The 26,075-nt window shown below is 39.9% G+C and overlaps 2 protein-coding genes across 6 annotated transcripts in view; one reads left to right on the top strand and one right to left on the bottom strand.

Annotated features, from left to right (window-relative positions):
* The window catches only part of SLC39A10 (solute carrier family 39 member 10), a 314,976-nt gene extending 308,463 nt beyond the window's left edge, over window positions 1-6,513 (top strand). For 3 of the 5 annotated variants that reach the window (XM_029606077.1, XM_029606074.1, XM_029606075.1), the window contains exon 10: window positions 4,549-4,675. In XM_029606077.1, coding sequence (XP_029461937.1) covers window positions 4,549-4,659 — 111 coding nt within the window. In that variant the 3' untranslated portion in view covers window positions 4,660-4,675. Of the gene's footprint in view, window positions 1-4,548 lie in introns of all 5 variants that reach the window. The other 2 variants (XM_029606079.1, XM_029606076.1) reach the window with 1 other exon arrangement.
* An 801-nt stretch (window positions 6,514-7,314) lies between these two features.
* The window catches only part of DNAH7 (dynein axonemal heavy chain 7), a 724,465-nt gene continuing 705,704 nt past the window's right edge, over window positions 7,315-26,075 (bottom strand). Inside the window, 3 exon segments of the mRNA XM_029606081.1 lie at window positions 7,315-7,887; window positions 9,010-9,113; window positions 24,611-24,788. Of these exon segments, the coding sequence (XP_029461941.1) occupies window positions 7,681-7,887; window positions 9,010-9,113; window positions 24,611-24,788 (489 nt within the window). The 3' untranslated portion in view covers window positions 7,315-7,680.

Below are 26,075 nucleotides of genomic sequence, written 5' to 3'. Positions count from 1 at the left end.
GCACATTTTTACGCTCAGAAATTAACACCTGCCCAGAGCAGGCGTTAATTTGTGAGCAGCCCTAAAAAGTGTATAGAAAAGCAGAAAATACTGCTTTTCTGTACATTCTCCAACTTAATATCGTGATGACATTAAGTCTGAGGAACCAAAAGGTTTAAAAAAAAAAGTGTGCCAACGGTCAGGTTACGAAAATGGATGCTCAATTAATATGTCCATTTTCCTAACCCATGGCTGTGCACAGGTGAGGAAATCGGGTGCTCGTAAAATTGAGCATCCATTTCCTAACCCGCTGACAGCCACCTCTCCGGGGCACCCACTGCCAAGGAGGCGCTAGGGCTGCATATTTATCTCTAGCATCTTCTTGGCAGTGCGACCCCCTCATTTAAATATTCAGTCTCTGGCCCAGGAGAGGTGCTGGGCGTGTTAAGAAAGTGGGCGCTCCACACTGAGCACCCGTCTTCTGCGCTGATTTGTTGCATTAGTCCCAAAGTTGTATTGGGTTGTATTGTGAGTTTTATTCCTCAGAAAAATTCAGCATTTCTTCTTGACCTGGAAATTGATTTAACTAGTTTGTGCCTAAGCTAAAAAAAACTTTAATTAAAAAAAAAAAAAAAAGCCAAGTGACTGCATTTTGTAGACCTTAATAGGGATCTAAATTTTATTTAAGAAATACAATTTTTCAGAAAAACATTTTGCTCTGTACAGTGCCTGTAAGGAAGGATGACTACTGTCTCCAGATAGATGTATTAGTGAGTTACACAAAATTCCTTTAAATTTTCTTAGAGCACATTTTACTAGTTATGTCTGTTTTTATGCTGAGAAGTCACATAGTTCCATAGGGAAATAGCAGAGCTGCTGAGCATGTTTGATTTTTATCTTCATAAAGCATTATAGACTGGACAAATCACCAGTAAATGTGGAGATGAGTCTTCAAGCTCTGAGGTACTGCTGTGTTTAAGTCCAGTCAATAAAGACTTGGGGAGTGCAAGAGAATAGGAATTTTCTTACACCAGTTTCCCTTCTACTAACTCTTGCAATAATTTGGAATTTATTATCAAGTTTTATATTTCTAAGCTACTAGTTGTAATGTGGTCAGGCCCCTATATGAGTATGGATTGATCCAGGTGGAAGCCTATTGGAATGACTTTCTTTTATTTTTGAGTTATATTTGTAGTCTTGGAATTGCTGGAGAAATGCTCAGACTGGAAAAGCACTTAATTTAGAAGGGAGGGGAGAGACCTGCAATGGAAATTGAATAGTATGTTTACGTTGAAAGAAGTCCATAAGTCCATCAAATTCACTCTTCTGATTGTCTAACAGAGAAGTGGGGAACCTCCAGTCCTTGAGGGCTATGAACTGGTCAGGTTTTCAGGATATTTCTAATGTATATGCCTGAGGTAGATTTGCTTGCACACTTACCCCAGTTGTATGCAAATATATCTCATGCTTATTCTTTAGGGGGCTATCCTGAAAACCTGACCAGTTTGGTGCTCTGAACGCCGCACACCTGGTCCACGAGCTTTCTCTATTTGATTATGTAGGAGAAGTCAGGTTACTTTGCTGCAGGTTTATTACAAGCTGCAAGAGTGAGTACACATTAGTCCTAATTGTTACAGGAGCTAATAGAAAAGAATTTAATGGTAAGAAAATTTCTATTTGTCAAATCAGATAAAATAAGTAGAAATTACAAGATCTTTTACTGTTGATAAAATGTATTTTATTATAGAGAAAATGCAAGTTGTGAATGTTACGGGAACAGCGAGCCATATTGTAATTAAGGTATTCTTATTGTTTAACATGCTAGGTAAACTTGTCTACTTATCTATATTCATTCTATTGAAGTTATAGCAAGAAACGGAGCACTACCATAAAGTGTTTGTTGTGTTCATTCTAATAATCTTCTGAGGACCAAATCTTAGTATATTAGATTGCCATTATTTAAAAAAAACAAAACTTAGAAGGCCTTATTCAAAGGGATTTGCCCAGTTAAATTGGTACTTAGCCAGATAAACCCCAGGATTTTGAAATATCTGCCCATTTGACCATCTTTGACTTTCCTGGCGAAGTTGTTAGCTGGCCTAAAAGCTTAGCTAAATGAGTCAGGGCAGGTGGACAAAATTATCCAACTAACTTTAGGACTTCCTCAGAGCAGTCCTAAACTTAGCTGGATAAACTTATCTAGGTAACTTTAAGACAAACAAATATATTTAATGGTGCACTCATGCCACTGAATATCCAGTATAAGTTAGCTGGACTCCCTGCAGTTGCATATATATCCTCAACAGAAGTACTCTACTTGCTTTGTGGAAAGAGAGTGCAAATGTTAAAACTTGCTGGAGTAATACAAGTAACAGTATAAAATTGTAGGAATATTCCTTCATACAGTTCCACTATCAAATAATACTTGTTTTGATCAAACACTGGATTTATCTTTCAGGGAAGAGCACATTCCTTAATAGGTCATACACTGACTTCTTCTTTGTGGCTGCACTGATTATCATCAAAGACTGGCTAAAAGCTGCAGTTATCAGTAATGATTCAAAACTCTGTCCCTAATCTGGGTGTTTGTTTCCCTTGGATGGGTTCAAAGAAATGATCACAAAAGAGAACTGAAAACAAGGGAAGGATGAGGGGGAAGTAAATGATAAAGGCCCAGTACAATTTGTGTTTGTTCCTGCTTTTCCCATTTTAATTAAAAGCGGGTGAAGGGAGGTTAAGTCCAATCTGTGATTGCAGTCTAATCTTGAATGTGATTTTTATTTTTATTTTTTTTTACCATCTCTAACATCTTATCTAGACTTTAAACAGAAATTGTGGCATGAAAGATGATTGAGAAAAGGTGCAATCAGCTGAGAATACTTCTCATGTTCTTAATTGAATGAAAACTACAGATTGTACTTTCAGCCAGAGAAAAATGAAAGTGTCAGTTGGCAGTGACAGTTCTGACTACATTTGAGATTGTTGTATTAGCTGATGAGCATTTGCTTTATTATAATCTTATATTTCTGCTCCCCACTTAATCATCTGTTCATGTAAATAGTAACTTTGCAGTCTTGACTTTACTGTTCTTAGTAAACTACAGACAGCATAATATAACAGGAGTGGGGCAGTTTTTCTACCTTAGCCATTGCATCATTGTGTACAATAGAAAAAAAAAAGAGCATTATTAGCATTTTAGACAGCTAGATTGAAACTAATTAACAAATATTTCTAACAAATATTTTTCCCTAGCTTAACAAGCTGGATTGTGGTTGCTAATAAAGAGTGGATTAGCTTAGAGAAGAATACCCATATTCTGTTAGCCAAAGTAGTCTTGGGAATTGGTCATTAACATCAAAGAACACAACAGGAAGCATACTACCAGCACTGAGAATAATCAGTCAAATGATAACAGTACTGCTTAATGAGATAATCTAGTTCACACAGACTTTGATTGGACACTTGTTTACAGATAAATAAGGGTTGCCACAGACTAGCTGCATTCATTTTCTACCTAGCTATCACAGCAGGCTGCCGTTGATTCTTCCTTCCAGTCAATATATAGGGATTTTTAAAAATAGTTTCAAAACTAATTTTATTCAGTATACTGATTACAATATTTTACAGATCTCAAAAGAAGTGTTTATTTTTTTGTTGCCATCTCCATCATAGTACTTCTACATAACTTACCAGAGTTTGACAATGTTTTATTGAAATCAGTAGATCAATAAATTGCTGATAAGCCTGAATAATAGATCTTTATAGGAAAATCCCTTATAATTAAGTATAATTAGTAATTTCAGTTTCTGATGTGGAAGTCAGAAAAATTGTAATTAAAGAATAAAAAGCATCTAGTAGAAACAATATCATCACAGTAGTTTGTAACAGCAACTTGAATATGACAAGTGGCAGTCAAAATTCAATACTAAATAAGTTTTTCTGATTGATATTTTTATATCTTAAAATTCATGGTCAGATTAGCAGTAGAAAGCAGGAAAAGTTGGGGGATGGGCAGGATTATTGTATTTGTTTTTCATATTTCATTTTACAAAACTTAGGGGGGAGAGTAATACTAATTCCTCAGGGTATTCTCTTTGGCTGATGTTCAGTTATCCTTCTGCCTCTTATTATCCTCTTTCTGATGCTATCATTTTATATATCATATATATAAATTTATATTTATTTTGAATTTCTGTTGCTAATTAATTATAGAACTTGATATATTTATCAAGCTGTAATTGGTTAGTGATTATATGATTTTAAAAAACTCATTTGTCATCTCCTTTTTTTCTTCCGTCATTATTTCCTAGATGTTTAGAATTACTACATCCACTCTTAGAAAATCTGATTTATTTTTTATTTATTTTGAAAATTGCTTATATTCTGTTTATATCAATGCCACCATTCTAAGCGGATTACATATTAACACGAATAATAGCATAAACATTAGACTCAATAACAGAACAATAGTAACAGAAAACATCAAGGGATGTGACACATCTGCAAAATTACTAGATGTCACAGTAAAACATTTACAATGTCTTGAACACCTTTATTTGATTCTTTCAGCTTCCAGAAATGCTGCATGGAGATGGTGGAAACGAAGAACATGGATATTGCCCAATGGGGCAATTCATTCTTCAGAACCTGGGCTTGCTTTTGGATTTGCCATTATGCTAGTGATTGCTCGCTATGAGATAAATTGTATTTGACATCAAATTCTGACCATGTCCGGTACTCACTGTGGTTAAAATAGTGTTACTTATATGTCTTTAAAAGTCTGCTCTGTTATGTGCGCATTGCTCACAAAGAAAGTGGCTTGCACTACTTACAACTAGATTTGGTTCTGCATGGATTTACTTTGTTATTCTAACAAATACTAGGATGTATCTGGTACTTGCACAGTACCTCCAAAGCTCAAGGGGTAAGTAGCATTTGAAAAGTGACAAAAAAGCAAAGGGTTAAATTTAAAGAGAGAGAAAAACCCACCACCATCCTGTCTGTGTCACAAGAGAACTCTTTCTCTTTTTTTGCCTATTGCAACAAAATTTGAAGAAAGTTATATCATATTACATTTATAAAGGAAAAATGAAGTAAATATATTTTGAAGCAGTACGACAGCATGGCTAGCACAAAAATAAACTATTTTCATGTTAGCTATGTTAAAGTGCTACTGTAAAAGCACTACAAGCAAGTGCAAATAATGGTGCTTAACAAATTATTGTGACAGATTTGTGGTTTGTCATTTTACAGAGCTCCACCATTCTGTCAGAGCTTGGTATGTGTTATGTTGGCATTAGTGTCCAGGATATTTTGATTGTCCCAGGTATTTCAAGTCTTATCCTAAAGCATCTTAAAATTCATAGACCTCCTCTACCTGTTAAGCAAGCACGGATCCAGGTACAGTACATCTTATAGTACTTACTGGAATCCTCACAAATTGAGTAAAAAAGAAAAAATGTGAAACTGCCCCTAAGGGTCCCCCCCCCCTTTATATTCAGGAAATTTAACTTAACCCTTAGCTCCAGAAGGTTTGTGCCAAAGGTCAAATCCTAATGTAAAGTCATCAACAGGCCATTTCTGGGTTTTACTATGTGAAATGTCATGTGCTGCTTGCAACCCAAAGTACATGAAGGTTTATCCTTTGTTTTTATACTGTTAACTGTTGTCTTTACACTAATGATCTATGTTATGGACTTTATTGGTTTAACAATAGCATACCATGATCACATTAGAGAGCATTTTTTCCTTTACGTTAAGACCATCTAAATGCTGCGCTGAATGCAAGTACAAAGATGACTACCATTACACATTTATACAGTACTAGTGAATTTACAGAAAAAAACCAGAATCCCTGCAGTATGTGCCAGAGTATACAATGCTTGAAACACCCATTACCCAGCGCCAGCGAGGGGTTTAACATCAGTATACTTATTTACAATGAAAAAATCACCTGATTTCTATCAGCGTCACTACTGTCACTGAGCATTTACAGATTTTGCATAGAAAGAAAGGAACAATCAAAGATCTTTGCTTCCTAACTTCAGTTTACTTATTTCTTGGTGTCAGTATGCAATATTTATTAGTTAATGAGACAATTTCTTGTAACTTGATGCCTGTTGAAGTTAAAATGTGAAATAATTTGTGAGAATTGCAAGCCCTTCCTCCTATTGCCCATGATATTGTAATATATAGAAACAGCCATATGGAAACTTTTTTTTTTTTACATGCTGTTCCACTGTCTTCTTTCAAATCTTCCATATGGCAAGGAAATTGTACTTTTGACTAGCTCTGTTTTAGTCCACTTGATGGCCAGTTTAACTGCTTTAAAATGTAGTGTAACTTCAAACTTGGAGCCAAATATGTCCATTCCATGAATCCCATTTATTTTATTAATTTTCTGACACTTTATTTGAGGCATTGTGAACCAGTCTTTAATTTTAAAGAAAATAACTTGTACATTGTGTAAAAAAAAAACAAAACAAAAAAAAAACAAATACTTTGTAAATGTATGTGTAGTGCCTGCTGTTGTCTGATCCTGAAACAGTATCAAAACCTTGTATGCATAGGTTAGTTGTAAATTAGTTGTCTTAGCTTTCCCCTACTGACAGATTATCTGCTCAATCTTTAACTTGACACTTCCAAATATGAGTAAATCATTATCCCACTGTACTGAGCATTTTCTCTTGGTTCAACAAATCTTCTCTTGTAATATTTATTTCTAGAATGCTCATTCCAAATACTATAGCAATTTATTTTGTCTTATTTGCTGATCACATACATTTATTTTCCATAAAACAAAAAAGATTCAGCAAAGCATAAAGACCTTTTTTTCCCCCCAAACTAAATAACTAAGGACAAGTTGCAGTAATGCTAAATGTTATTGATAATGTAATATTTGTTTTTTCTTTTACATTATTGCTGTTTGTCTACCACATTTTTCATTATATTTAACAGCAGCTGCTAATGTAAGTTCTTATCAGTATTTAGACTTGAAACATTTTTACATCCTGTTACAGACAATCTGAAATTTTACATCATTTGTACTTGGCTCCAACATTCCATTCAGCTTGAAACCAGAGTCTCATTCAACTTCTCCGTGTTGGAGGTCTTAAATGTTACCTGTATTACAATGCTGTCACTGTGTGACATCCATTGAGCTTTTGGTGCATATCACATTGCAGATCAATCAGCTATGATTATGACTAGAAGATAGTACCTAGATGCAGTGTGAGATTTTTCCCATTACCAATGAGTCTGTGCTTAAATGTGATTATGGTCCTTGATTTAAGCAAGATGATATCTGCTGAGATTTTTAAGCCATTTTGTGTTGAAACAAAACCATTTTTTTAATTTTATAATACTAAAGATGATCAATGGCTACTTTGTTCATTGTCAACAATGTTGTGTTCATTTTATGTACACAGTTATGTTCCTTGTAAATAAGGAAAAGAGCAAATAAAATTCTCAAAAGAGCAAAGTCTTTCTTTCCAGCCTTATGTTACTTTTAGTATGATTATCTAAAAACTGTCACACAGAAAAAATGTATCAAACAAATAAAATGTACAAATTTCACACAAGAAAAATATCTATTTAATGCAGATTTGAAAGTCCCTAGGATATTTCAAGCTATAACGGTTGCATTCCTCCACATTAAAATTTAAGCAGAATTGCATAGATATGTTCGCAGAGATGTTAAGATTATGAACTGAGTTGACATAACAGTGCTACCCCACGCCCTATCCAGTGTTCTTCAGATTTATCTGACGAGAGAGTCATTGAAATCACAAAGTTAGTAGAATGTCCAGTAGTGGATAGGGTTCCTCTTCTCTCACTAGTCTTATATACAGGAGCTAAATAAGATGGTCGCTGGGGAATGTCTGCCTTCTTGTAAGGTTTCAGCCACATCTGTGAGAAATTATAGTTCACATTTTTCAAATTACCAAACTGAAAATATATTGCATCTAGTCAATAAGAACCCAGTTCAATCTTGATATCTTGAAGTACCTTTAAATGACCTACTGGGAAAGTAAAACCAGTCTGAAAATGACAATCTTTTGTAACATGTTTTAGCTGATTTATATGGTGTCAATCAGATTAATTTTTTTTTCAAAATCGTGTCCTTGGCAAAAAATAGTTTTATCATCAAACTGTTTTCGTTTAAATATTACTAATTATCTAATACTGCAGAAAAAGGTTGAATTTCACAAGCCATTTTACTACAGTAGTGATATGATATAGCTAGATGAAGATGGGGCAGTGAGGAATAAGAATTAGCCATGGAGATGAGAAGTTAGAGAGTTATAGACACTTCATGTTGAATTAATGTTTTTAATTTTATCAGAAAAGAGGAAGAAATAGGAAAATTTGGGGGTAGAATTTACAAAAGTACGCGGGAATTTATAAGATACGTGCGTAGCCTATAAAATCCAGGGTCGGCACACACAAGGGGGTGCACCGAGCCCTGCGCCCGCTTCCCGTTCCCTCTGAGGCCGCTCCGAAATCGGAGCAACCTCGGAGGGAACTTTCCATTCACCCCCTCCGCCCCCCCCCCCCCCCCCGGCCCTATCTAAACTTCCTCCCTACCTTTATCTTAAAAGTTACTACTGCCTCCGGGCAGTAGTAAGGGGGGGATTTAAAAGGGTTACGCACGTACCTTATACGAGTAACCCTTTTAAAATCCGGCCCTTAGTTTTTACAGGAAAGACAAAGTAAAACTAGTAAAAAGTATATATAATGATTCTGCTAATTATCAACAATGTAGTTATAGCTCACAGAGTATATTTAAGAACTTTGAAATATTTTGTGGTGTTATAAGTACATTATGCTATATTTGAAATGTTGGTTCTCAGAGACTAAAGTTCTAACAGTGAAAACTAATGTGCTTATAGGGCACTGTCTGACTCAAGCAGAGATGCCTTCACAAGATGTGATTACTTACCCAACTATAATTATGTTGTTAAATGGGTGGGGGTTACACTGATAACATTATTTGTATTTGTGGAATATAAATCATGAAAACATACTTACCGTAGGTACTGTATCATACAGGATCTTGGGATAAGATTCCCCTAGTTTCTTAGTTTTTCTGTCCCAACGTGCTCCATCCAAAAACAAACCTTTGACATAGACTCCTAAGAATATTTAAAATACACAAAAAAAAATATTAGTAGAAGTTCGGTGATTGTAAATGCTGTTCTAAATGGAGATATTTTGCATATGGGCAGGATTTGATTACCCCCACAAATCATGGTAATAAAAACCCAGAAAATAAAGGCGCAAGTTTCATCAATTGTGTCATTGTTCCCTCACCCTGTTTTCTGGCTTCTTATTGCAATGTGATTGCTATCCAGGAAACCCGATCCACAACCCAGATTATGGGCAGAGTTTGTCACTACAGAGTTGCAAGTTTTCAACCCATCTCTTAATATGCAACTAAATTAAAGTAGCAAAGTTCAAACAGATGAAATGGAGCTACTTTGTTAAGTGATGTTACTGAAGGCATATCCTGTCTCAGCAGTGTACACAAGCCCAGTGAAGTAGCAGTTCACTTGTTTACTATCCATATTGCCTCCTAATAACTGTGGCCCAGATTTTCGAATGTACGCGTGGGCTTATATTTGTGCATGCAACCTGGCGCACACAAATCTACGCCCGATTTTATAACATGCGCGCGCAGCCGCGCACATGTTATAAAATCCGTTACGCGCATAAGTTATGCGCGTAACCCTTTTAAAAGCCCCCTGCGCGCGCCGAGCCTATTTTGCATAGGCTCAGCGGCGTGCGCAAGTCCCGGGGCTTCGCAAGGGAGGCGTGCCGGGTGGGCGGCGCGAATTTCGGGGCAGGGTGGGAGGCGTGTCGGGGGGCATGATGCCGGCCCGGGGGCGTGATCGAGGCCTCCGGACCAGCCCCCGGATCGGGTGATGGCGCGCCAGCAGAGTTACGCCTGCTTCAGGCAGGCGTAACTCTGCCGACAACAGTTGGGGGGGGGGGGGTTTAGATAGGGCCGGGGGGGTGGGTTAGGTAGGGGAAGGGAGGGGAAGGTGCGGGTGGGGGGGAGAGAAAGTTCCCTCCTAGGCCACTCCAATTTCGGAGCAGCCTCGGAGGGAATGGGCAGCGCGCGTAGGGCTCGGCGCGCACAAGGTGCACAAATGTGCACCCCCTTGCGCGCGCCGACCCCGGATTTTATAAGATACGCGTGTATCTTATAAAATCCGGCTTACTTTTGTTCACGCGTGCGTAAGTTTATAAAATCTACCCCATTGTGGATATGCACAACAATTGAAAATTTAAAATCCTGTTATGGCAGTGGTGTTAAAACCATTTGAGCTTTGCTTTCAGAGTTTAATAATATCAACAGGGCTAGAGGTTTCCATCATATCAAATATTCTGATGACATCAAAATTAGACTCCCTTTTTAATTAAAGCAACTCTGTAATGTGTAATTGTGCTTGAATTTAGAGTTCAATGGTGCTACAAGAGATATTCTCCATGGACAAGCAGGATAAATGCAACCACACAAGTGGGTAGTGGCGCTGATAGAGAATGTGCTTTCCCTGAACTCAGAAACACCCAAAAATCTTTCAGAGCATGTGTGGGTGTTTCCTCGCTGCCATCTCAGTCTCCTGCTGAAGTGAAAGATGTGTTTTTACTTGCTTCAGCTGCTGTGTTTTTTGGCACATTTATCTTAATTCGTAAGTTTTACAATTAATTTTTTTCGATTCTCCACAAAAAAATATTAGATTTGCTTAAAGTCTTTTTGTTTTCTTAGAATGTCTGAAGAAAGTTCCAGGTCAGGTAAAAAAAAAATGTTAAAGAATGCTCTAATTGCAGGCATAAAATATCCAGCCTGAACCCTCATGATCTTTGCCTCAGATGCCTTAGACCCACAAATGATATGGTCAGCTGTTCTACTTATGGTCAGTGTTTCCACTGGTGCTCTCACATAACTTTGGGTGAGATACCAGCTGTTCTCTTTGTCCCTTGTACAAAGAAAAAGAGATCCTTGGATAGAATAATACCTAAGAAATAGGTCAGAGTCTTCAAACACAGAGGTTACCTTGCAGAACATAAGGCTTTGAAGAGAAGTTTTGCATAAGCGCAGTCATTAGCCCATCAGCACAGACATCTTTGGTGCCATTTGATTCCAGTGCTGCTGCTACATGCTGAAAACCAGAAACTATCCATGGCAACCACTTCAGTGTCAAAAACCATTGAAGTGTTGAAGGTTTCCACACAGTTTTCAGCACCAAGAGTTATGGTTCATACATCTGTTGGCACCAGTATGTCTTTTCAATGCAAAACTTCATTTTTGATGACTTCCCACCAATTTTAGTCCCCAAATTGGACACTTCTTTGGGGGTACAGCAGCAGTCCTCATCTGAATGATATCCTTTTATTCAGAAAACTTTGTTTATAGTTATATGAAGCATTTTCCAGCTTATTTACCTTCTCAACTTATGCAGCCAGCATTGGGGAAACTTTACATCTGAGCTCCCAACTCGGTCATCATTTTCTCCTTTCAAAAGACTGGTTATCATTTTCTCCTTTCAAAAGATTATCAAGGACGAATTTCCATGTAATGTATCATATCTTACGGAGGAGCCATCATCTAAGAATCCTCTAGTACTAATTTCAGATTCAGAGGACACACTTTCCTCCTTTGAATTATTTAAGTCAATTGCAAGTTCTCTACAACTGTCCTCTGATCCTTCTCCACAGTCAGTGAAAAGTACTACTCTACCGGCTGGCATGTTGTACCTAGCTTTCATCCAAAAAATGGCAGCTTCTATACCACTTCAGCTGGAAAAGGACAAATCTACCAGTGAAGATGTTCCTGGTGGTTTTAATATTATGCAACTGCCTAAGTAATCTAGAGCTTTTCCTGTCCATAAGAAGATTCCAGAACTACAAATCTGTCAAGAAACTTTCAACAGACCACCAGTAGATTAGAAGATAGATTTAAGATATAAAGTCCAGGACAAACAAAAATCCAAATTCTTCATGATTCTTTAGCTGTGGAATCATTGAAGAAGTCTAAAAAGAATAAATTGTTCTCCACTTGCAAAAATGGTAAGCAAATAGTAGGCACCTTTGTTTTCAGTTCTTATTTTATTTTTCATGGAATTTAAATGTTATAACAAAAAATCTGTGCAAAAATGACACTTCCACTGTTTTTTCTCCTGCTTGTAACAGTCACTTTCCCATTGATTTTATTTGTTATAATATTTAAATGCCCATGAAAAAATAAAATTTAAACTGAAAACAAAGATCCCTAGCTATTAGACAGACACTGCAAGGAAAAAAGTTTTCCACTTAGCAAGTTTGCAGTCCAGAATTTCAGCTCACCAATTCCAGATGGTCTAATTCCTATACAACACTTTTGAAAAGCTAAGGCACCATTTAGATCTTTAGCAATATATGTCATAGTAACATCATCAATGACATCAGAAGAGCAAAATGGTCCATCCAGTCTGCCCAGCAAGTAGCTTAAGATAATGACTGCTGATCCATGCAGGTTACTCCCATGCAGAAATGTAAACTTTGGGCCAGATTTTAAAAGGGTTACGCGCGTAAATGGGTCTATGCGCATCGGGCCTATTTTAAAAAGGCCCAGCGACACGCATAAAGCCCTGGGACGTGTGTAAGTCCCAAGGCTTGCAAAAAGGGGAGGAGGTAGGGTGTGGGTGGGGCCAGAGGCCTCTGACAGAGTGGCCATTGCCGCTCTGTGGAAGGATCGCATGCCGGCATCCTGTCGGCGTGTACAACTTGCACCTGCCCAGAAGCAGGCGCAAAAGGTAAGATAAACATTTTGGGGGGGTTAGAGTAGGGCTAGGGGGGGAAAGGTTAGGGGAAGGGGTGGGATTCATCCCTTTCCTCTTTATTGATAGAGGTAGAATGCCTTTTTAGCTAATTATTTTTTTCTGACATCACTTGCACTAATAAGCACTACTGGAAACCTGAGAAATCCAGTTTTCTCCATCTCCAACTGCTGCAAGGTTTTCCCTGAGGTACCGGGATCCCTTCAAGGCAATTATAGAGGAAACCTTTTTAATTTGACATTTCTATTTGGGCCAGGCTCCTAGCTATAAAGCTGAAGGAGCAAGCATACTGTAAATTTGCTCCCACCCCTCCCAGCAGAGAACATGGTAGAGCATAATAGCAGTTGAATTCTGAAACAGTTTTAAAGTAAGATTGCTCTTTCTGAACTTTCCTGTAGCAAAAAAAAAAAATTAAAAATGAGAGAAAACTGAGCATTTTTTTCAAGATAAAATTAATTTTCAATTATTGTCATTGAGAAACGAGATGTCTGAGCATACGTTGTCCTATGTTGATTGTGGAGATCGATTGGCTGTGTCAGAAGGCTCAGTGCGCAGCTTGTTGTGAGGCATAGACAAATTTCTCTTCCCATAAAAGACTGCACCAGCAAAACCACTAAAAAGGGAGGATCATGCTGGCACTAAAACAGGTCGCCGCAAAGTCAGTTGAACCTAAGCACTCAAACTCTGGCGTTGAAATGGCAGTGGCAGCCATTTTGAAATTGAGCAGAGCGGTTGTTAGTGATAAATGACACACTTACACTGACAGTTTAGAGCTGGATGAAGAGATGCCTGTCCTACTGATCCCTGTGCAGCTCAGAAAAAAAATGACGCAGTCAACGGAGTTTTTTGACTATGCAATTTGCTTTTAAAATGTGGGAACATCTCAGCTTTGCTCATGAGGGAGAGCTGAATGTCAATGTACAATTTGACTCTTACCCTTTATATTTAATGAAACAAGCCAAGAGAGCAAATTCAGTGCTGATAATGATTATTAATTTAGATGTGATAAAAGTCTGGAATTTGGAAGTGAAGGGGATTCCCCAGAGGAAGGTGAATTTCTTGCAAAAGAAGAGGTTTTAATATGGTAATGGCAACTTGTTTTTGATAAACCAATTTTCGAAATTACATCAAAAATGGTGAACAATGAAAATTAAAAAATATATAAAACAATGCAATAAACCATTATACCAAAAAAATTAACAATATAACAAAAGTAAAAAACATTAAAATATCTAATATTAAAAACAATAAGAACAATAAATTGCACAGGTCACAGATATATTTCATCAATAGACTCATTTAAAACAGAACTTGCCAAATGCTTAGCTACAGGATTTTACACACACACACACACACTATAAAAGACAGGTTTGTGGAGTCTCTGTGCCTCACAAAGGTAAACAAAAAAAAAAAAATGCAGCTCAGGAAATCCTGAGCAAGCTATTAATACTTCAGCAAAGAAAATTATTTTATTCAATTCACTTAATCATATCAAAAAAGATGGAACTCCAAGACTGTTTCTGGATTTAAAGGGGGTAAACAGATTTACATGTTCCTCATTTCGGAATGGAAACCCTTCGCTCACTTACAATGTCAGTACTCTGATATGATTTCTAAGTTCATTAGACCTAAAGGAGGCATATTTCCATATTCTTATTTAGAGCATCAAAAATATTTTCCGTAATAAAAAGTTGTTTTCAGTTTAGTTGCAAAGAGATTTGGATAAGGGTTTGTCACTGAGCTCATTCAAAGTACAGATTGCAGCAATTAACTGCTGGGGGGGAATCAAAGGCTTGCCAATTTCTTCAAGTAGGGGATGTTGCTCGTTTTATAAAAGCAGTCAAAAGAATCCAACTGCCATTTAAACCTCTTGTGCCACAGTGGAATCTAAATATGGTACTAAAGATGTTAACCTCACCACCATTTGAACCAGTTAGGAGCGCAAGAATAAAGGACATCGCCCTAACAACTGTATTCTTAGTAGCCATAACTTCAGCAAGATGAATTTCTGAATTACAGGCAATCTCTTGCAGAGATCCATTTTTAAGAATAGATTCAGATTCAGTGAGATTAACTCCTGTTGCTTCCTTTATACCAAACTTTCTGAATACTTTTCATCTTAATGAGGCTATATTTTATAAATATATACAGTCTTTCAATAAAATTGACTGCAGGGGAAGGCATAGGTCTTTGAAGTATTTAGACATGTGCTGTTGAATAATTTGTTTAGAAATGACTAACCATCCCCTCGATTAATGAAAATGCTATAAATTTCACATGAATAAAAAAAAAAAGGGGGGGGGGAGGGGCACGTTTAGGGAAATTTTTGAGTTACTACAACACGCACTGAAATTTATCACACCTGCGATATTTTCAATTTGCAGCTTACGAAGTGCCCTGACAGACATTTTCTTGTTTTGGCCTGTTCTGAGAGAGAGAATCTTTATAAGGCTCTCACCCCCCAAAACCTCACCTTGAGTTACTATATGACCCTCCTATGGTGGTATAAATAGATGACTAATATGTGGGCCACCTCAGAGTGTCTCTCTCTCTCTCCATTACACTCCACTCCAGAAATAGGATTTGCGAAAAATCCCATTTCAGGTACAACACACTCAAGTTACTAGATAACCCTCCTATACTGGTATAAATAGATGACTAATATGAGAACCTTATAAAGATTCTCTCTTTCAGAACAGGCCAAAACGGGATTTGCGAAAAATCCCATTTCAGGTACAACACGTAACTATTGGAGGCATAAAGCTAGGAAAAAATGTGTAGCTATTTCCAGGGTTATATCCCACAATAGCATGCATAACGCATGCGTTGTGCTATCGCACGCAGTGTTAACACTTCTCATTTTCATTTACTGTGCCCAAACTCCTCCCAAAATCTGCCCACTTGAATACATTTTCATTTACTGTGCCCAAACTCCTCCCAAAATCTGCCCACTTGAATACATTTCGGAAATTTGCATGGTCAGTGTGCGATGCAATAATGCCTGCGTTATGGTGATATCACGGGTGTTAGGCCTCAACACATTTTGATGAATGACCCTGTTATTTTGAAAATCTGACATTGTGCTCTTTGAAGGTCATTGTAAAGGTGAGGGGCCTCACAGTTTATAATTTCAAGATGGTTAAAGGAAATGATCTCAGCAGCCTATATCATACAAGTAAAAGCCACCAGAGATTTTGAAAGTGCATTCCTTACGAGCACATTCTGCATTTAGGGCAGAGACTGCTGCAGTGAAGCCACAAGACACATGTAAAGCTGCAACATGGTCAAGCATGAATGTTTTGTAAAACATTGCAGATTGGGTGTATATGCTAAGGAAGATTCTGCAAATGGTGCAGGGGTTCTAAAAGCATGTGTCACATCCTACCCTCTTTCCCCGCCATCACCAAGTAGTAGTTCCCAAGCATTTCTGGACAGTTGTAGCAGAAGGACAAGGAAGAAAAAATTAAGATTTACCTGATAATTTTCTTTCCTTTATTTCTGCTCTACCTGTCCAGAACTCATGCTATAGTTTATAATGTTTAAAAAAATAACAGGCAAAGTTGAAGAGATACTTCATTTATTAAAAAAAAAAAAAAAAAAATTTGTTAAACTGCATACTATGCTAATTTATTTTCTTTAAAGCTTTGGCAGAGGGATACTGTATTTCTCAGAGTTCCAGCAATTCTTATGAGTGCAAGTGATGTCAGACAAAAATAATTAAAGGTTATTCTACCTCCGACAGTAAAAAGGAAAGGAATGCAATCCCCAAGCATTTCTGGACAGTTGTAGCAGAAATAAAGAAAGATGATTAATGCCATTGATCTGTGTGGCTAGATGTAACAGATTGTAAATGTAACTAACAAATAAATAAATACAAGAATCAGGTCCTAAATTTTTCTTGGTTAAGCTGTCCTTAAAAAAATAAATAAATAAACTTGTTTAACTAAGGGTTTCAATTCCCCTTCCCCACTTCCTTTTTTGCAGATTGCAATTCAAACTAAAAATAAATGCTGAAATATCATATTCCAACTCTCAGCTTGGTAGTCTCCACTTTTCTGGTTGCATTTGTCTTGGTTGCCCACAGAAAAAAAAAGTAAAGCTTTATCTGTAACAGGTGTTTGAGAATAGTAGGACAAATTGGTCACACAATTCCTCCCTCCTTCCCTGAAGTTGAAACTTAGCTAGAGAGGGGACTGAGGAAGCTTGTGCAGCAGCTGTGAGTGAACTGTGCATTCTCAGAAAGATTTTTTGGTCTTCCTGAGCTTAAAGAATACATTTTGCATCTGCATCGCTGAATGACATCACCTACTTGTGTGGATAGTTTGTTCTACTGTCCATGGAGAACAGGTAAGCAACTTTGCTATCAGCATTTGGTTTTCTTAATAAAGTTACATTCTACCCATTCCGCTGGTGCTCGCCGAAAATTTTTTTCTTAATTCAGGCTCTTAGTACAGTTCAATTATCAACTTGTTTTTATGGTATCTTAAGCAATAATTATAAAAATAAAAAAAGGTTGTATCCCAGGACAAGCAGGATGATAGTCCTCTCATATGGGTGACATCATCGATGGAGCCCTAACACGGAAAACTTCTGTCAAAGTTTCTAGAAACTTTTGACTGGCCCACTGAGCATGTCCAGCATGCCATGATACTCTCAGCCCCAGGGGTCTCCCTTCAGTCGCTTTTTTTCCGCGTTGCTGTAAGCCTCACCTGATAGGAGCTCTGTGAGTTTTTCCTCATGGAAAATATAACTTTTCAGTCAAAAAATTGTCTACTCTGGTCTCCCTTCGACATACCGTTCAGTGAGTACTTTTTGAGTCAGTTTTTCGGTCTATTCCGGTCACCTTTCACTCGGTACCCGCAAGCCATCGACCGTTAACCAGCCCTTTTTTACCATGGCTTCGGGATTCAAAAAATGTCCAAATTGTACCTGAACAATGTCGATAACTGACCCGCATGATGTTTGCGTTTTATGCCTGGGATCAGGCCACCATGTCCGTGCATGTACTACCTGTGCCCGTTTGGATAAAATGGAGGAGCTGTTTAAAAGAATCACTCCATTGTCATCTTTGACATCGTCACTGAAGAAATCATCACCCTCTGTTGAAAAACATCAAGGAAAGAAAAAGGACGATGACAATCCATCACTGGCCCCATCCGGATCTTCAATAGTGTCTTCATCGATATCCACTATGGAGCATTGTGAAAAGAGATGCCATCGACACCGTTCTGTCTCCATTCCATCGAGAAAAATGGTATCCACATTGGCACCAAAGGACAGCGAGCCAATGCTGAAGCATATCCGGGTACTAGAGCCACCATGCTCCTCTGTATCCGAGACACCGAGGCGCTCTCCACCGGGATCAGTGTCAGAGACTGCCACCACGCTCTGTTGTGGAAGTGCCAGTAGTGCCAGTCTTACCTTCTCCTGTGACAGTGGTCCCAGTCTCCAGTGAAGAAGTGATTTCCATGGTTCAACAGGCAATCAGCGAGGCTTTTCAAAAATTCCAGCCTCCATCAATGCCAGCACCAGTACAATCACTGGCACTGACGCCAGAACCGTCAATTTTTCAAACTCTGCTAAATAGAATCAACACCTTAATCGGTGCTTTTCCAGCACCGATGCCGATGCCACCGATGGCTCCCCCGATGCAGCCATCGACACCATCGATGCCTAAACATCCTCCGATGATTCCTTCAATTCCTATTCCAGGCTCATCGGAGGACGATGAAAGGGACTCTGATTCCTTCCTGGAGCCATCAGGTCTTCAAAAACCCCGTGCACCTTCATTACCTTCGATGCCACTTCCGGATCCATCGATGCCTTCACAACCTGGTCTATCGGGCAATGCCGGCCATCGATACCTTTCGATTTCCCATCGATGCCTTTTCTGCCTCCTTCGATGCCAAAGCAGATTCCAAGTCAACCATCAAAGTCTGCTTCTAAAACAAAACATCCTCTTCCAAAAGACAACTTGGATCCTTCTGGATCACATTTTCAGCCTCACTATAGTCCTTGGGAGGATGTAAACACTGACACTGATACCGAAGATTTAGAATCAGAACCTTCTCCACCAGAAGAGAGAAGGAAGTTCCCTCCTGAGGACCTATCCTTTGCAAACTTCATAAAGGAAATGGCAGATACAATTCCTTTTGAATTGCTTTCTGAAGAAGATACAAGACACAAAACTCTTGAAGTGTTACAATTTGTAGATGCACCAAAGGAGGTGATGGCGATACCTGTTCATGAAGTGCTTCTGGAACTTCAGCATCGATTATGGGAACATCCTTGCTCTGTACCAGCTGTAAACAGAAGAACAGATGCAACATACCTGGTCCAACTTACCCCAGGTTTCCAGAAACCACAATTGCCATACCATTCTGTGGTCGTTGAATCGGCTCAGAAAAAGGCCAGGTAGCAAAATCAACACTCTTCTGCCCCACCAGAAAAAGAACAGAAGTTCTTAGATGGCTTGGGAAGAAAAGTTTTTGAAGGATCCATGCTGGTGTCCAGGATTGCGGCATACCAGCTATATATGATGCAATATCAAAGAAACTTGTGGAAACAAGATATTGCTGATAACCTGATTCCCAAAGGGCTCAAGTCTGGCAAACATGAAGTATGGGCAGCCTATGACTCCTTTGAAACATCCGCCCGTCTGTCAGCCGCTGGAATTAGTGCATGGAGGTGGGCTTGGCTCAAGGACTCGGACCTCAGGTTAGAAGTCCAAGAGAGACTGGCAGATCTCCCATGTACTGGAGACAATCTTTTCGGAGAAAAAATTCAGGACACTGTCTCCCAACTTAAAAGATCACCACGAGACACTCCGTCAGCTCTTCAGATTGCCATCGGATCAGCTGTCCTCAGTGCGCAAACCCACCATAAGGGACACCAAGGAGGCCCTTCTATAGGCCTAGAAGGTACTATCCACCTACTTCTTCGGGACGCCCATACCGCCCACCACAAAGAGGGCATCCACGCCAGCCAAAGCAGGCAAAAATCCAGCCACCTCCACAAACAGGACCAGCAGCTGGTTTTTGACGAACAGCAAGAGAACAGAAGCCTCTCCATCAATCCCATGCCCCACTTACCTGACAGAGGTTGACTCCATCATTTCAAAGACCAGTGGAGTCTCATCTCCAAAGATGAATCAGGGATACTGACTCAAATTCCACACAATACCCCCGCATTCTCCACCCATCCCATTTTGGACATACACTGTCATCACACATCAACTGCAAGTAGAGCTCTCAACCCTGCTGAATACCAGGGCTATCGAACCAGTCCCCCGGTCTCAACAAGGCAAAGGGTTCTATTCCCGCTATTTGCTAATTCCAAAGAAAACAGGCGGCCTTCGTCCCATCTTAGACCTCCGCAATCTCAACAAATTTCTTCAAAAGGAAAAGTTCCTGATGGTATCCGTGGGAACCATCCTTCCTTTGCTTCAACGGGGAGATTGGCTCTGTTCTCTAGATCTTCAAGGTGCCTATTCACACACATTTCCACACAACATCGCAAGTACCTACGATTTGTTGTGGGAAAACATCACTACCAGTATCGAGTCCTGCCATTCGGACTCGCCTCTGCACCTCGAGTATTCACAAAATGTCTAGCAGTGGCTGCTGCACATCTAAGAAAAAACAGCATTCATGGTTTTCCCTACCTAGACAATTGGCTAATCAGGAGTCCATCCATGCAGGGAGCTCTGTCTGCCTTAAAAAGCACAATAAGACTATTATACTCTGTGGGCTTTCTAATCAACTATCAAAAATCCCACATCGAGCCTTCTCAGCTCCTCACATTCATCAGAGCAGACCTCGACACCATAGTGGCTAAAGCTTTTCTTCCAAACGACCGTGCCAACAATCTAGCACGCTTGGCGAACTCTATAAGCCTCTGCCAGTTCGCCTCTGCCCATCAACTTCTTGTGCTACTAAGACACATGGCCTCTACAGTACATGTTACCCCTATGGCGAAGTAAGCCTTGCGAAGAACTCAATGGACTTTGAAATCTCAATGGTTCCAAGCTTTCCAACCACTGTCGTACACAGCTCAAGTCACCCACCAATTACGCCTTTTGCTACACTGATGGACAAACTAAACTGCCTTGAAAGCTGGTCTCCCATTCCAGCAATCAACTCTGCAAGTCATCTTGACCACGGATGCCTCCAACTTGGGATGGGGAGCGCACGTCAGCAACCTTCAAACACAAGGTACGTAGACTACGCTCGAAAAGAAGTGTCAGATAAACTTCTTAGAACTTCGAGCGACGTGTTATGCCCTTTATGCCTTCAAAGACTGCCTCTCAAATAAGACGGTGCTGATATAGACAGGCAACACAGTGGCCATGTGGTACATAAACAAGCAAGGGGGGCACGGGCTCTTATCTGCTCTGTCAAGAAGCAGTACAGATTTGGGCCTGGGCTCACGAGCACTCCATCTCCGAGCAAGTTATCTGGCAGGCATACAAAACGTCCTGGCAGACTATCTCAGACAGCGTTTCCATCCCCACGAATGGTCTCTGGATCCCAGTATAGCGAGCAAAATCTTTCAACGCTGGGGTCGCCAAACCATAGACCTCTTTGCGTCCAAACTGAATCACAAAGTGGAAAGATTCTGCTCCCTCCACGGCCGTCGTCAAACGTTCCCCAGAGACACCTTTGCTCATCCCTGGAACACAGGACATCTAGATGCGTATCCTCCGATTCCGCTCATATCCAAAACTTTCGTGAAGCTACAACAGGACAGAGGGCCAATGATCCTCATAGCCCCATAATGGCCTTCCCATACTGCTCGACCTCTCGATCAGAGAACCAATTCGCCTGGGCACAGCACCCACTCTCATAACTCAGAATCAGAGCAAGTTGCGTCATCCCAACCTGCCAACTCTTGCCCTAACAGCTTGGATGTTGAAAGCTTAATTATGAAACAACTTAATCTTTTAACTCAAGTCTCTAAAGTTCTCATAGCTTCACAAAAGCCTTCCACACGTAAATCTTACCACTCTAAGTGGACCGGATTTACCAAGTGGTGCACACAAAAAGGTTCTGACCCTTTCTCTTGTCCCACTCCTTCTTTATTAGACTACCTGTGCCACCTTTCGGATTCTGGTCTCCAGACATCCTCTGCATAGGTACACCTAAGTGCCATAGCAGCATACCACAAGGGAATAGGGGATGCACCGATAACAGCGCAACCCCTAGTGAGTTGGTTTATGAGAGGCTTACTCTACCTTAAGCCTCCCATTCGACCACCATTAACTGAATGGGACCTAAATTTAGTGCTAGCAAGGCTCATGCGATCCCTGTTTGAGCCTTTGCACTCCTGTGATGAAAAATTTCTTACGTGGGAAGTATTTTTCCTAGTAGCCATTACTTCTGCTAAGAGAGTCAGTGAGTTACAAGCGCTTGTCACATACTCATCCTACACAAGGTTCCTGCATGACAGAGTGGTCCTTCGCACTCACCCCAAATTCCTACCAAATGTGGTAACGGATTTTCACCTTAATCCATAGTCTTGCCTACTTTCTTTCCAAGGCCACTCTCTCACCAGGACGAGAACGTTTTGCACACCTTAGATTGTAAATGTGCGCTGGCTTTTTACCTGGACTGCACTGGCTAGCAGACTGTATCGAATTCTGCTATGAAAAAGCAGGTATTCCTCTCCAGGGGTGAGTAAAAGTGCACTCAGTAAGGGCTATGTCAACATCAGTAGCACACTATCATTCAGTGCCTATTGCTGATATCTGTAAAGCTGCAACTTGGAGTTCTCTTCACACTTTTGCAGCACATTACTGTTTGGACAAGGAAGGATGACAAGATTCAGCCCATGGCCAATCTGCGTTAAAAAAACTTGTTCCCAGTTTAATACCCAACTCCTTCCACTTCCAACCTGCTGTGAGTTCAGGCTGCCTCTTTTTTTCCAACATCACACCAGTTGTTGTGCTTGTTGTACAAGTTGTGTGTTGTTGGTCCACAACAAAGATGACTCAGCATGTAGCTTGCTAATCACCCATATGTGAAGACTATCATCCTGCTTGTCCTGGGATAAAGCAAAATTGCTTAACCTGTAATAGGTGTTATCCCAGGACAGCAGGATGTAGTCCTCATGGAACCCACCCGCCACCCCGTGGAGTTGGGTCCAATTTGTTTTTATTAGTTTATTTTTTCGCTCGCATTTTTTATTGCTACAAACGAGACTGAAGGGAGACCCCTGTGGCTGAGAGTATCATGGCATGCTGGGCATGCTCAGTGTGCCAGTCAAACGTTTCTAGAAACTTTGACAGACATTTTCCGTGTTAGGGCTCCATCGATGATGTCACCCATATGTGAGGCTACATCCTGCTGTCCTATTACAGGTAAGCAATTTTGCTTTCTATATAACTGACCAACCTAAAAGTCTGCATTCATACATGCATAATAAGGAATTTAAGGGTATGAATCATCAAGGCTTCTCTTCCATTTTTTGTCATTTAAAAAAAAAAGCTTTGAGGTGAGTTTTAAAAGTTGCTTGCTTTAAAAGGCCCATATACATGAGTATCTGGGCCAAGTGCGAGAAACTTGTATTTAAAAATTGCCCAATTACGTGCATATATATATGCATGCATGAGCAACCAATGCATGGAAAAGGGGGTGTTCTGGTGAGTGGCCAACATTTACATGTGTAATTATGAATTTTAAATTTCATGCCCACAGTATGTTTTGGGCTGTTACTCGCACTTATTTACTGCTGCTCTTGATGAGGTGTAAGTCTGACGAAAACTTGTTTTAGGCCTGAAACAACTGGGTGAAGGGTCTGGGTAAAGTGGGAGTGCAGGCTGAAGAACCAGCGGTCTGGATGACCTAAAGATACTGGGCAAACTGGCTATTTCCTTCACATTTGAATGTTTTAAAATCTGCTTAGCTATGCACGTTAAATAAGGAAGATAAGCAAATGTTTGCTCCTATAACCGCTTAAAATTAGGAGTAAACATACGTGCGCTAGGTGTATTTTAAATTATATGCACGCGTTTGTTCGGATGATCTCAAATTCCTGTGTATGTACATGCGTGTGTATATGAGTGCCCACACACTCATTTTAAAGTTACCGACCCTGTGAATCAAGCCGTAAAGGGGTAAAGATATACACGGGTAAATGGCTTTTGAAAATTGTTATGATACATGCTACTTTTAAGCGCATAAATCTTTTTGAAAATTACCCCCTTAAAGGTTGATTTTAAAAGCCCTATGAGTACCAAAGCTGGGAGATACAAGCATGTCTTGGGCCAGCGCATGCCCTGCAGATTTTAAAAAGTGCACGAGTATGCGCATATCTCCTGGTACATGCATACATCAAAAACTTTTTAAAAGGAGTAGGATATGGGTGTTCCGGGAAGTTACTTTGAAATATGCGCGCAAGTATTTATGCACATGAGCGTGCGCTGGGATCCTCTACTGCATAACTTTACTTCTGCTATGGACGGCGTGTAAGTATTCAATAGGCAAGTCAACAGGGTTTTAAGGGTCAGGGTGAAAGGGAGGAGGCATTAGGAAATCTAATCCATTAACTGGGCGAACTGGCAGCAAACTGGGAAAAAGGGCTATTGCATCAATGTGTATAGCTAGTAAAATTCCCCCACTTACATGGTAGAGCTGGTATTTGCACGCACATGGGTATGCCCATATAAAACTGTGCACATGTACGTGCCTACATCTGACTTTATATCATTTGTGCATATAGGCGCAACTGTTTGAAAGTTACCATCCCCATGTGACGATTGCAAAAAGTGGTTCAGAGCGTTGTAGATGAGCTTTAGTATTCATTTTGCTTACCATCCTCAGGGGCAGCTTTGTATTCTTTGTCATCCAGAACTTCATAGTCGAAGCCTAGAAGGTCGATGGGAATGGTATATTTCCTAGCATAGTTCTGTTGTGCACCAGTTAAGAAGGCTTGTGTAAAAAAGAAGCCTGAAAGCCAAAAGACAGGAGGCGTTCCATTTTCATACCAGTCCTAGCAGATAGCAAGGAAAGAGAGAAAAAAATGTAATTAAAAATATGCTCTTTAAATGCATCGATAAGGAGAAATTACTACTTACCTGATAATTTTCTTTTCTTTAGTACAGACAGGTGGATCCAGAACCAATGGGTTATGCACCTTTACCAGCAGATGGAGCAAAGCTGACATCACAGTATATATACCCCTGCACTGACATCAGCCTGCCAATATTCTCTGCAAAAGCCAACTGTGGACAAACTAACAAAAACTTGATTATTAACAAACAACCACTCTGGTAGTCAGCCAACAGGAAACCACTGAGCTCAGACAAGGAGTGCAATAACACAGTTTTCAAGGTCAGTAACCTCAAGGAAAGGTTATGCAACGGTCGAAAAGTAGGATTAGCTAAAAAATCCAAAAATAGATTGACTCAAGGGCACCAATAACTGCAAGGGAGAATGAAGTTGCTTCACTCCTTTCAAGAAACGGGCCGCATCTGGCTGAGCCAACAAGGGTCTACCATTCACCTGAACTCAGAAACAGGCAAGAGCCACCAGCTATACTTTTAACGAATTAAGGGCCAACCCTTTACTCAATCCATCCTGCAAAAATTCCAAAATGAGCAGGATCTTAACTGAAAAGGAGGAATCCCTTGCCAAACCCATTCCTGGTCTAAGGAAGTGGAGAACTTGTTCGCTTGTCACAAGGTGGCAATCACCTCTGTAGAATATCCATGTTTCAGCAACCAAACCCTTTCAAGAGCCATACTGTAAATCAAAATAGAGTCTGCTCTTCATGAAAAATAGGCCCCTGCCATAGCAGATCCCTGTGTACCAGAAGCTGGAGGGGAGAGTCCACTAGGAGCCTTCATAAATCTGCATATCACAGTCTCCTGGGCCAATCTGGTGCCACAAGAAGCACCATCCCCATCTGACTCTTGATCTTTTGAATCATTATGCCCAACATGGGCCACAGGGGAAAAACATACTGCAGCTTGCCCTCCTGCCACTCCAGCATGAGGACATTGTTGCCTCAGGACTTTGGATCTTTCCTGCAATTGAAGAAGCAAGGAACCTTTGCATTGTGAGAAGTCACAGTAGGTCCAGAAACGAAAGACCCCAGCGATCCACTATTAGCTGAAATGCCTGGTTTGACAATTCCCATTCTCCTGGATCCAAACTCTACTGAGAAATTTGGCTCTTACAATTTTTCCTGTAATATGTAAGGCTAAGATCTCCTAAAGATGCACTTCCACCCATTCTATAAGTTGGGCTATTTCCTGCAACACATGCTGGCTCTTGG

The sequence above is a fragment of the Rhinatrema bivittatum genome, chromosome 6 (genome assembly GCF_901001135.1).
Source record: "Rhinatrema bivittatum chromosome 6, aRhiBiv1.1, whole genome shotgun sequence".
In the NCBI taxonomy this organism is placed as follows: domain Eukaryota; kingdom Metazoa; phylum Chordata; class Amphibia; order Gymnophiona; family Rhinatrematidae; genus Rhinatrema; species Rhinatrema bivittatum.
Note: the sequence above shows the minus strand (reverse complement) of the source record. Positions and strands in the feature narration are given on the sequence as shown.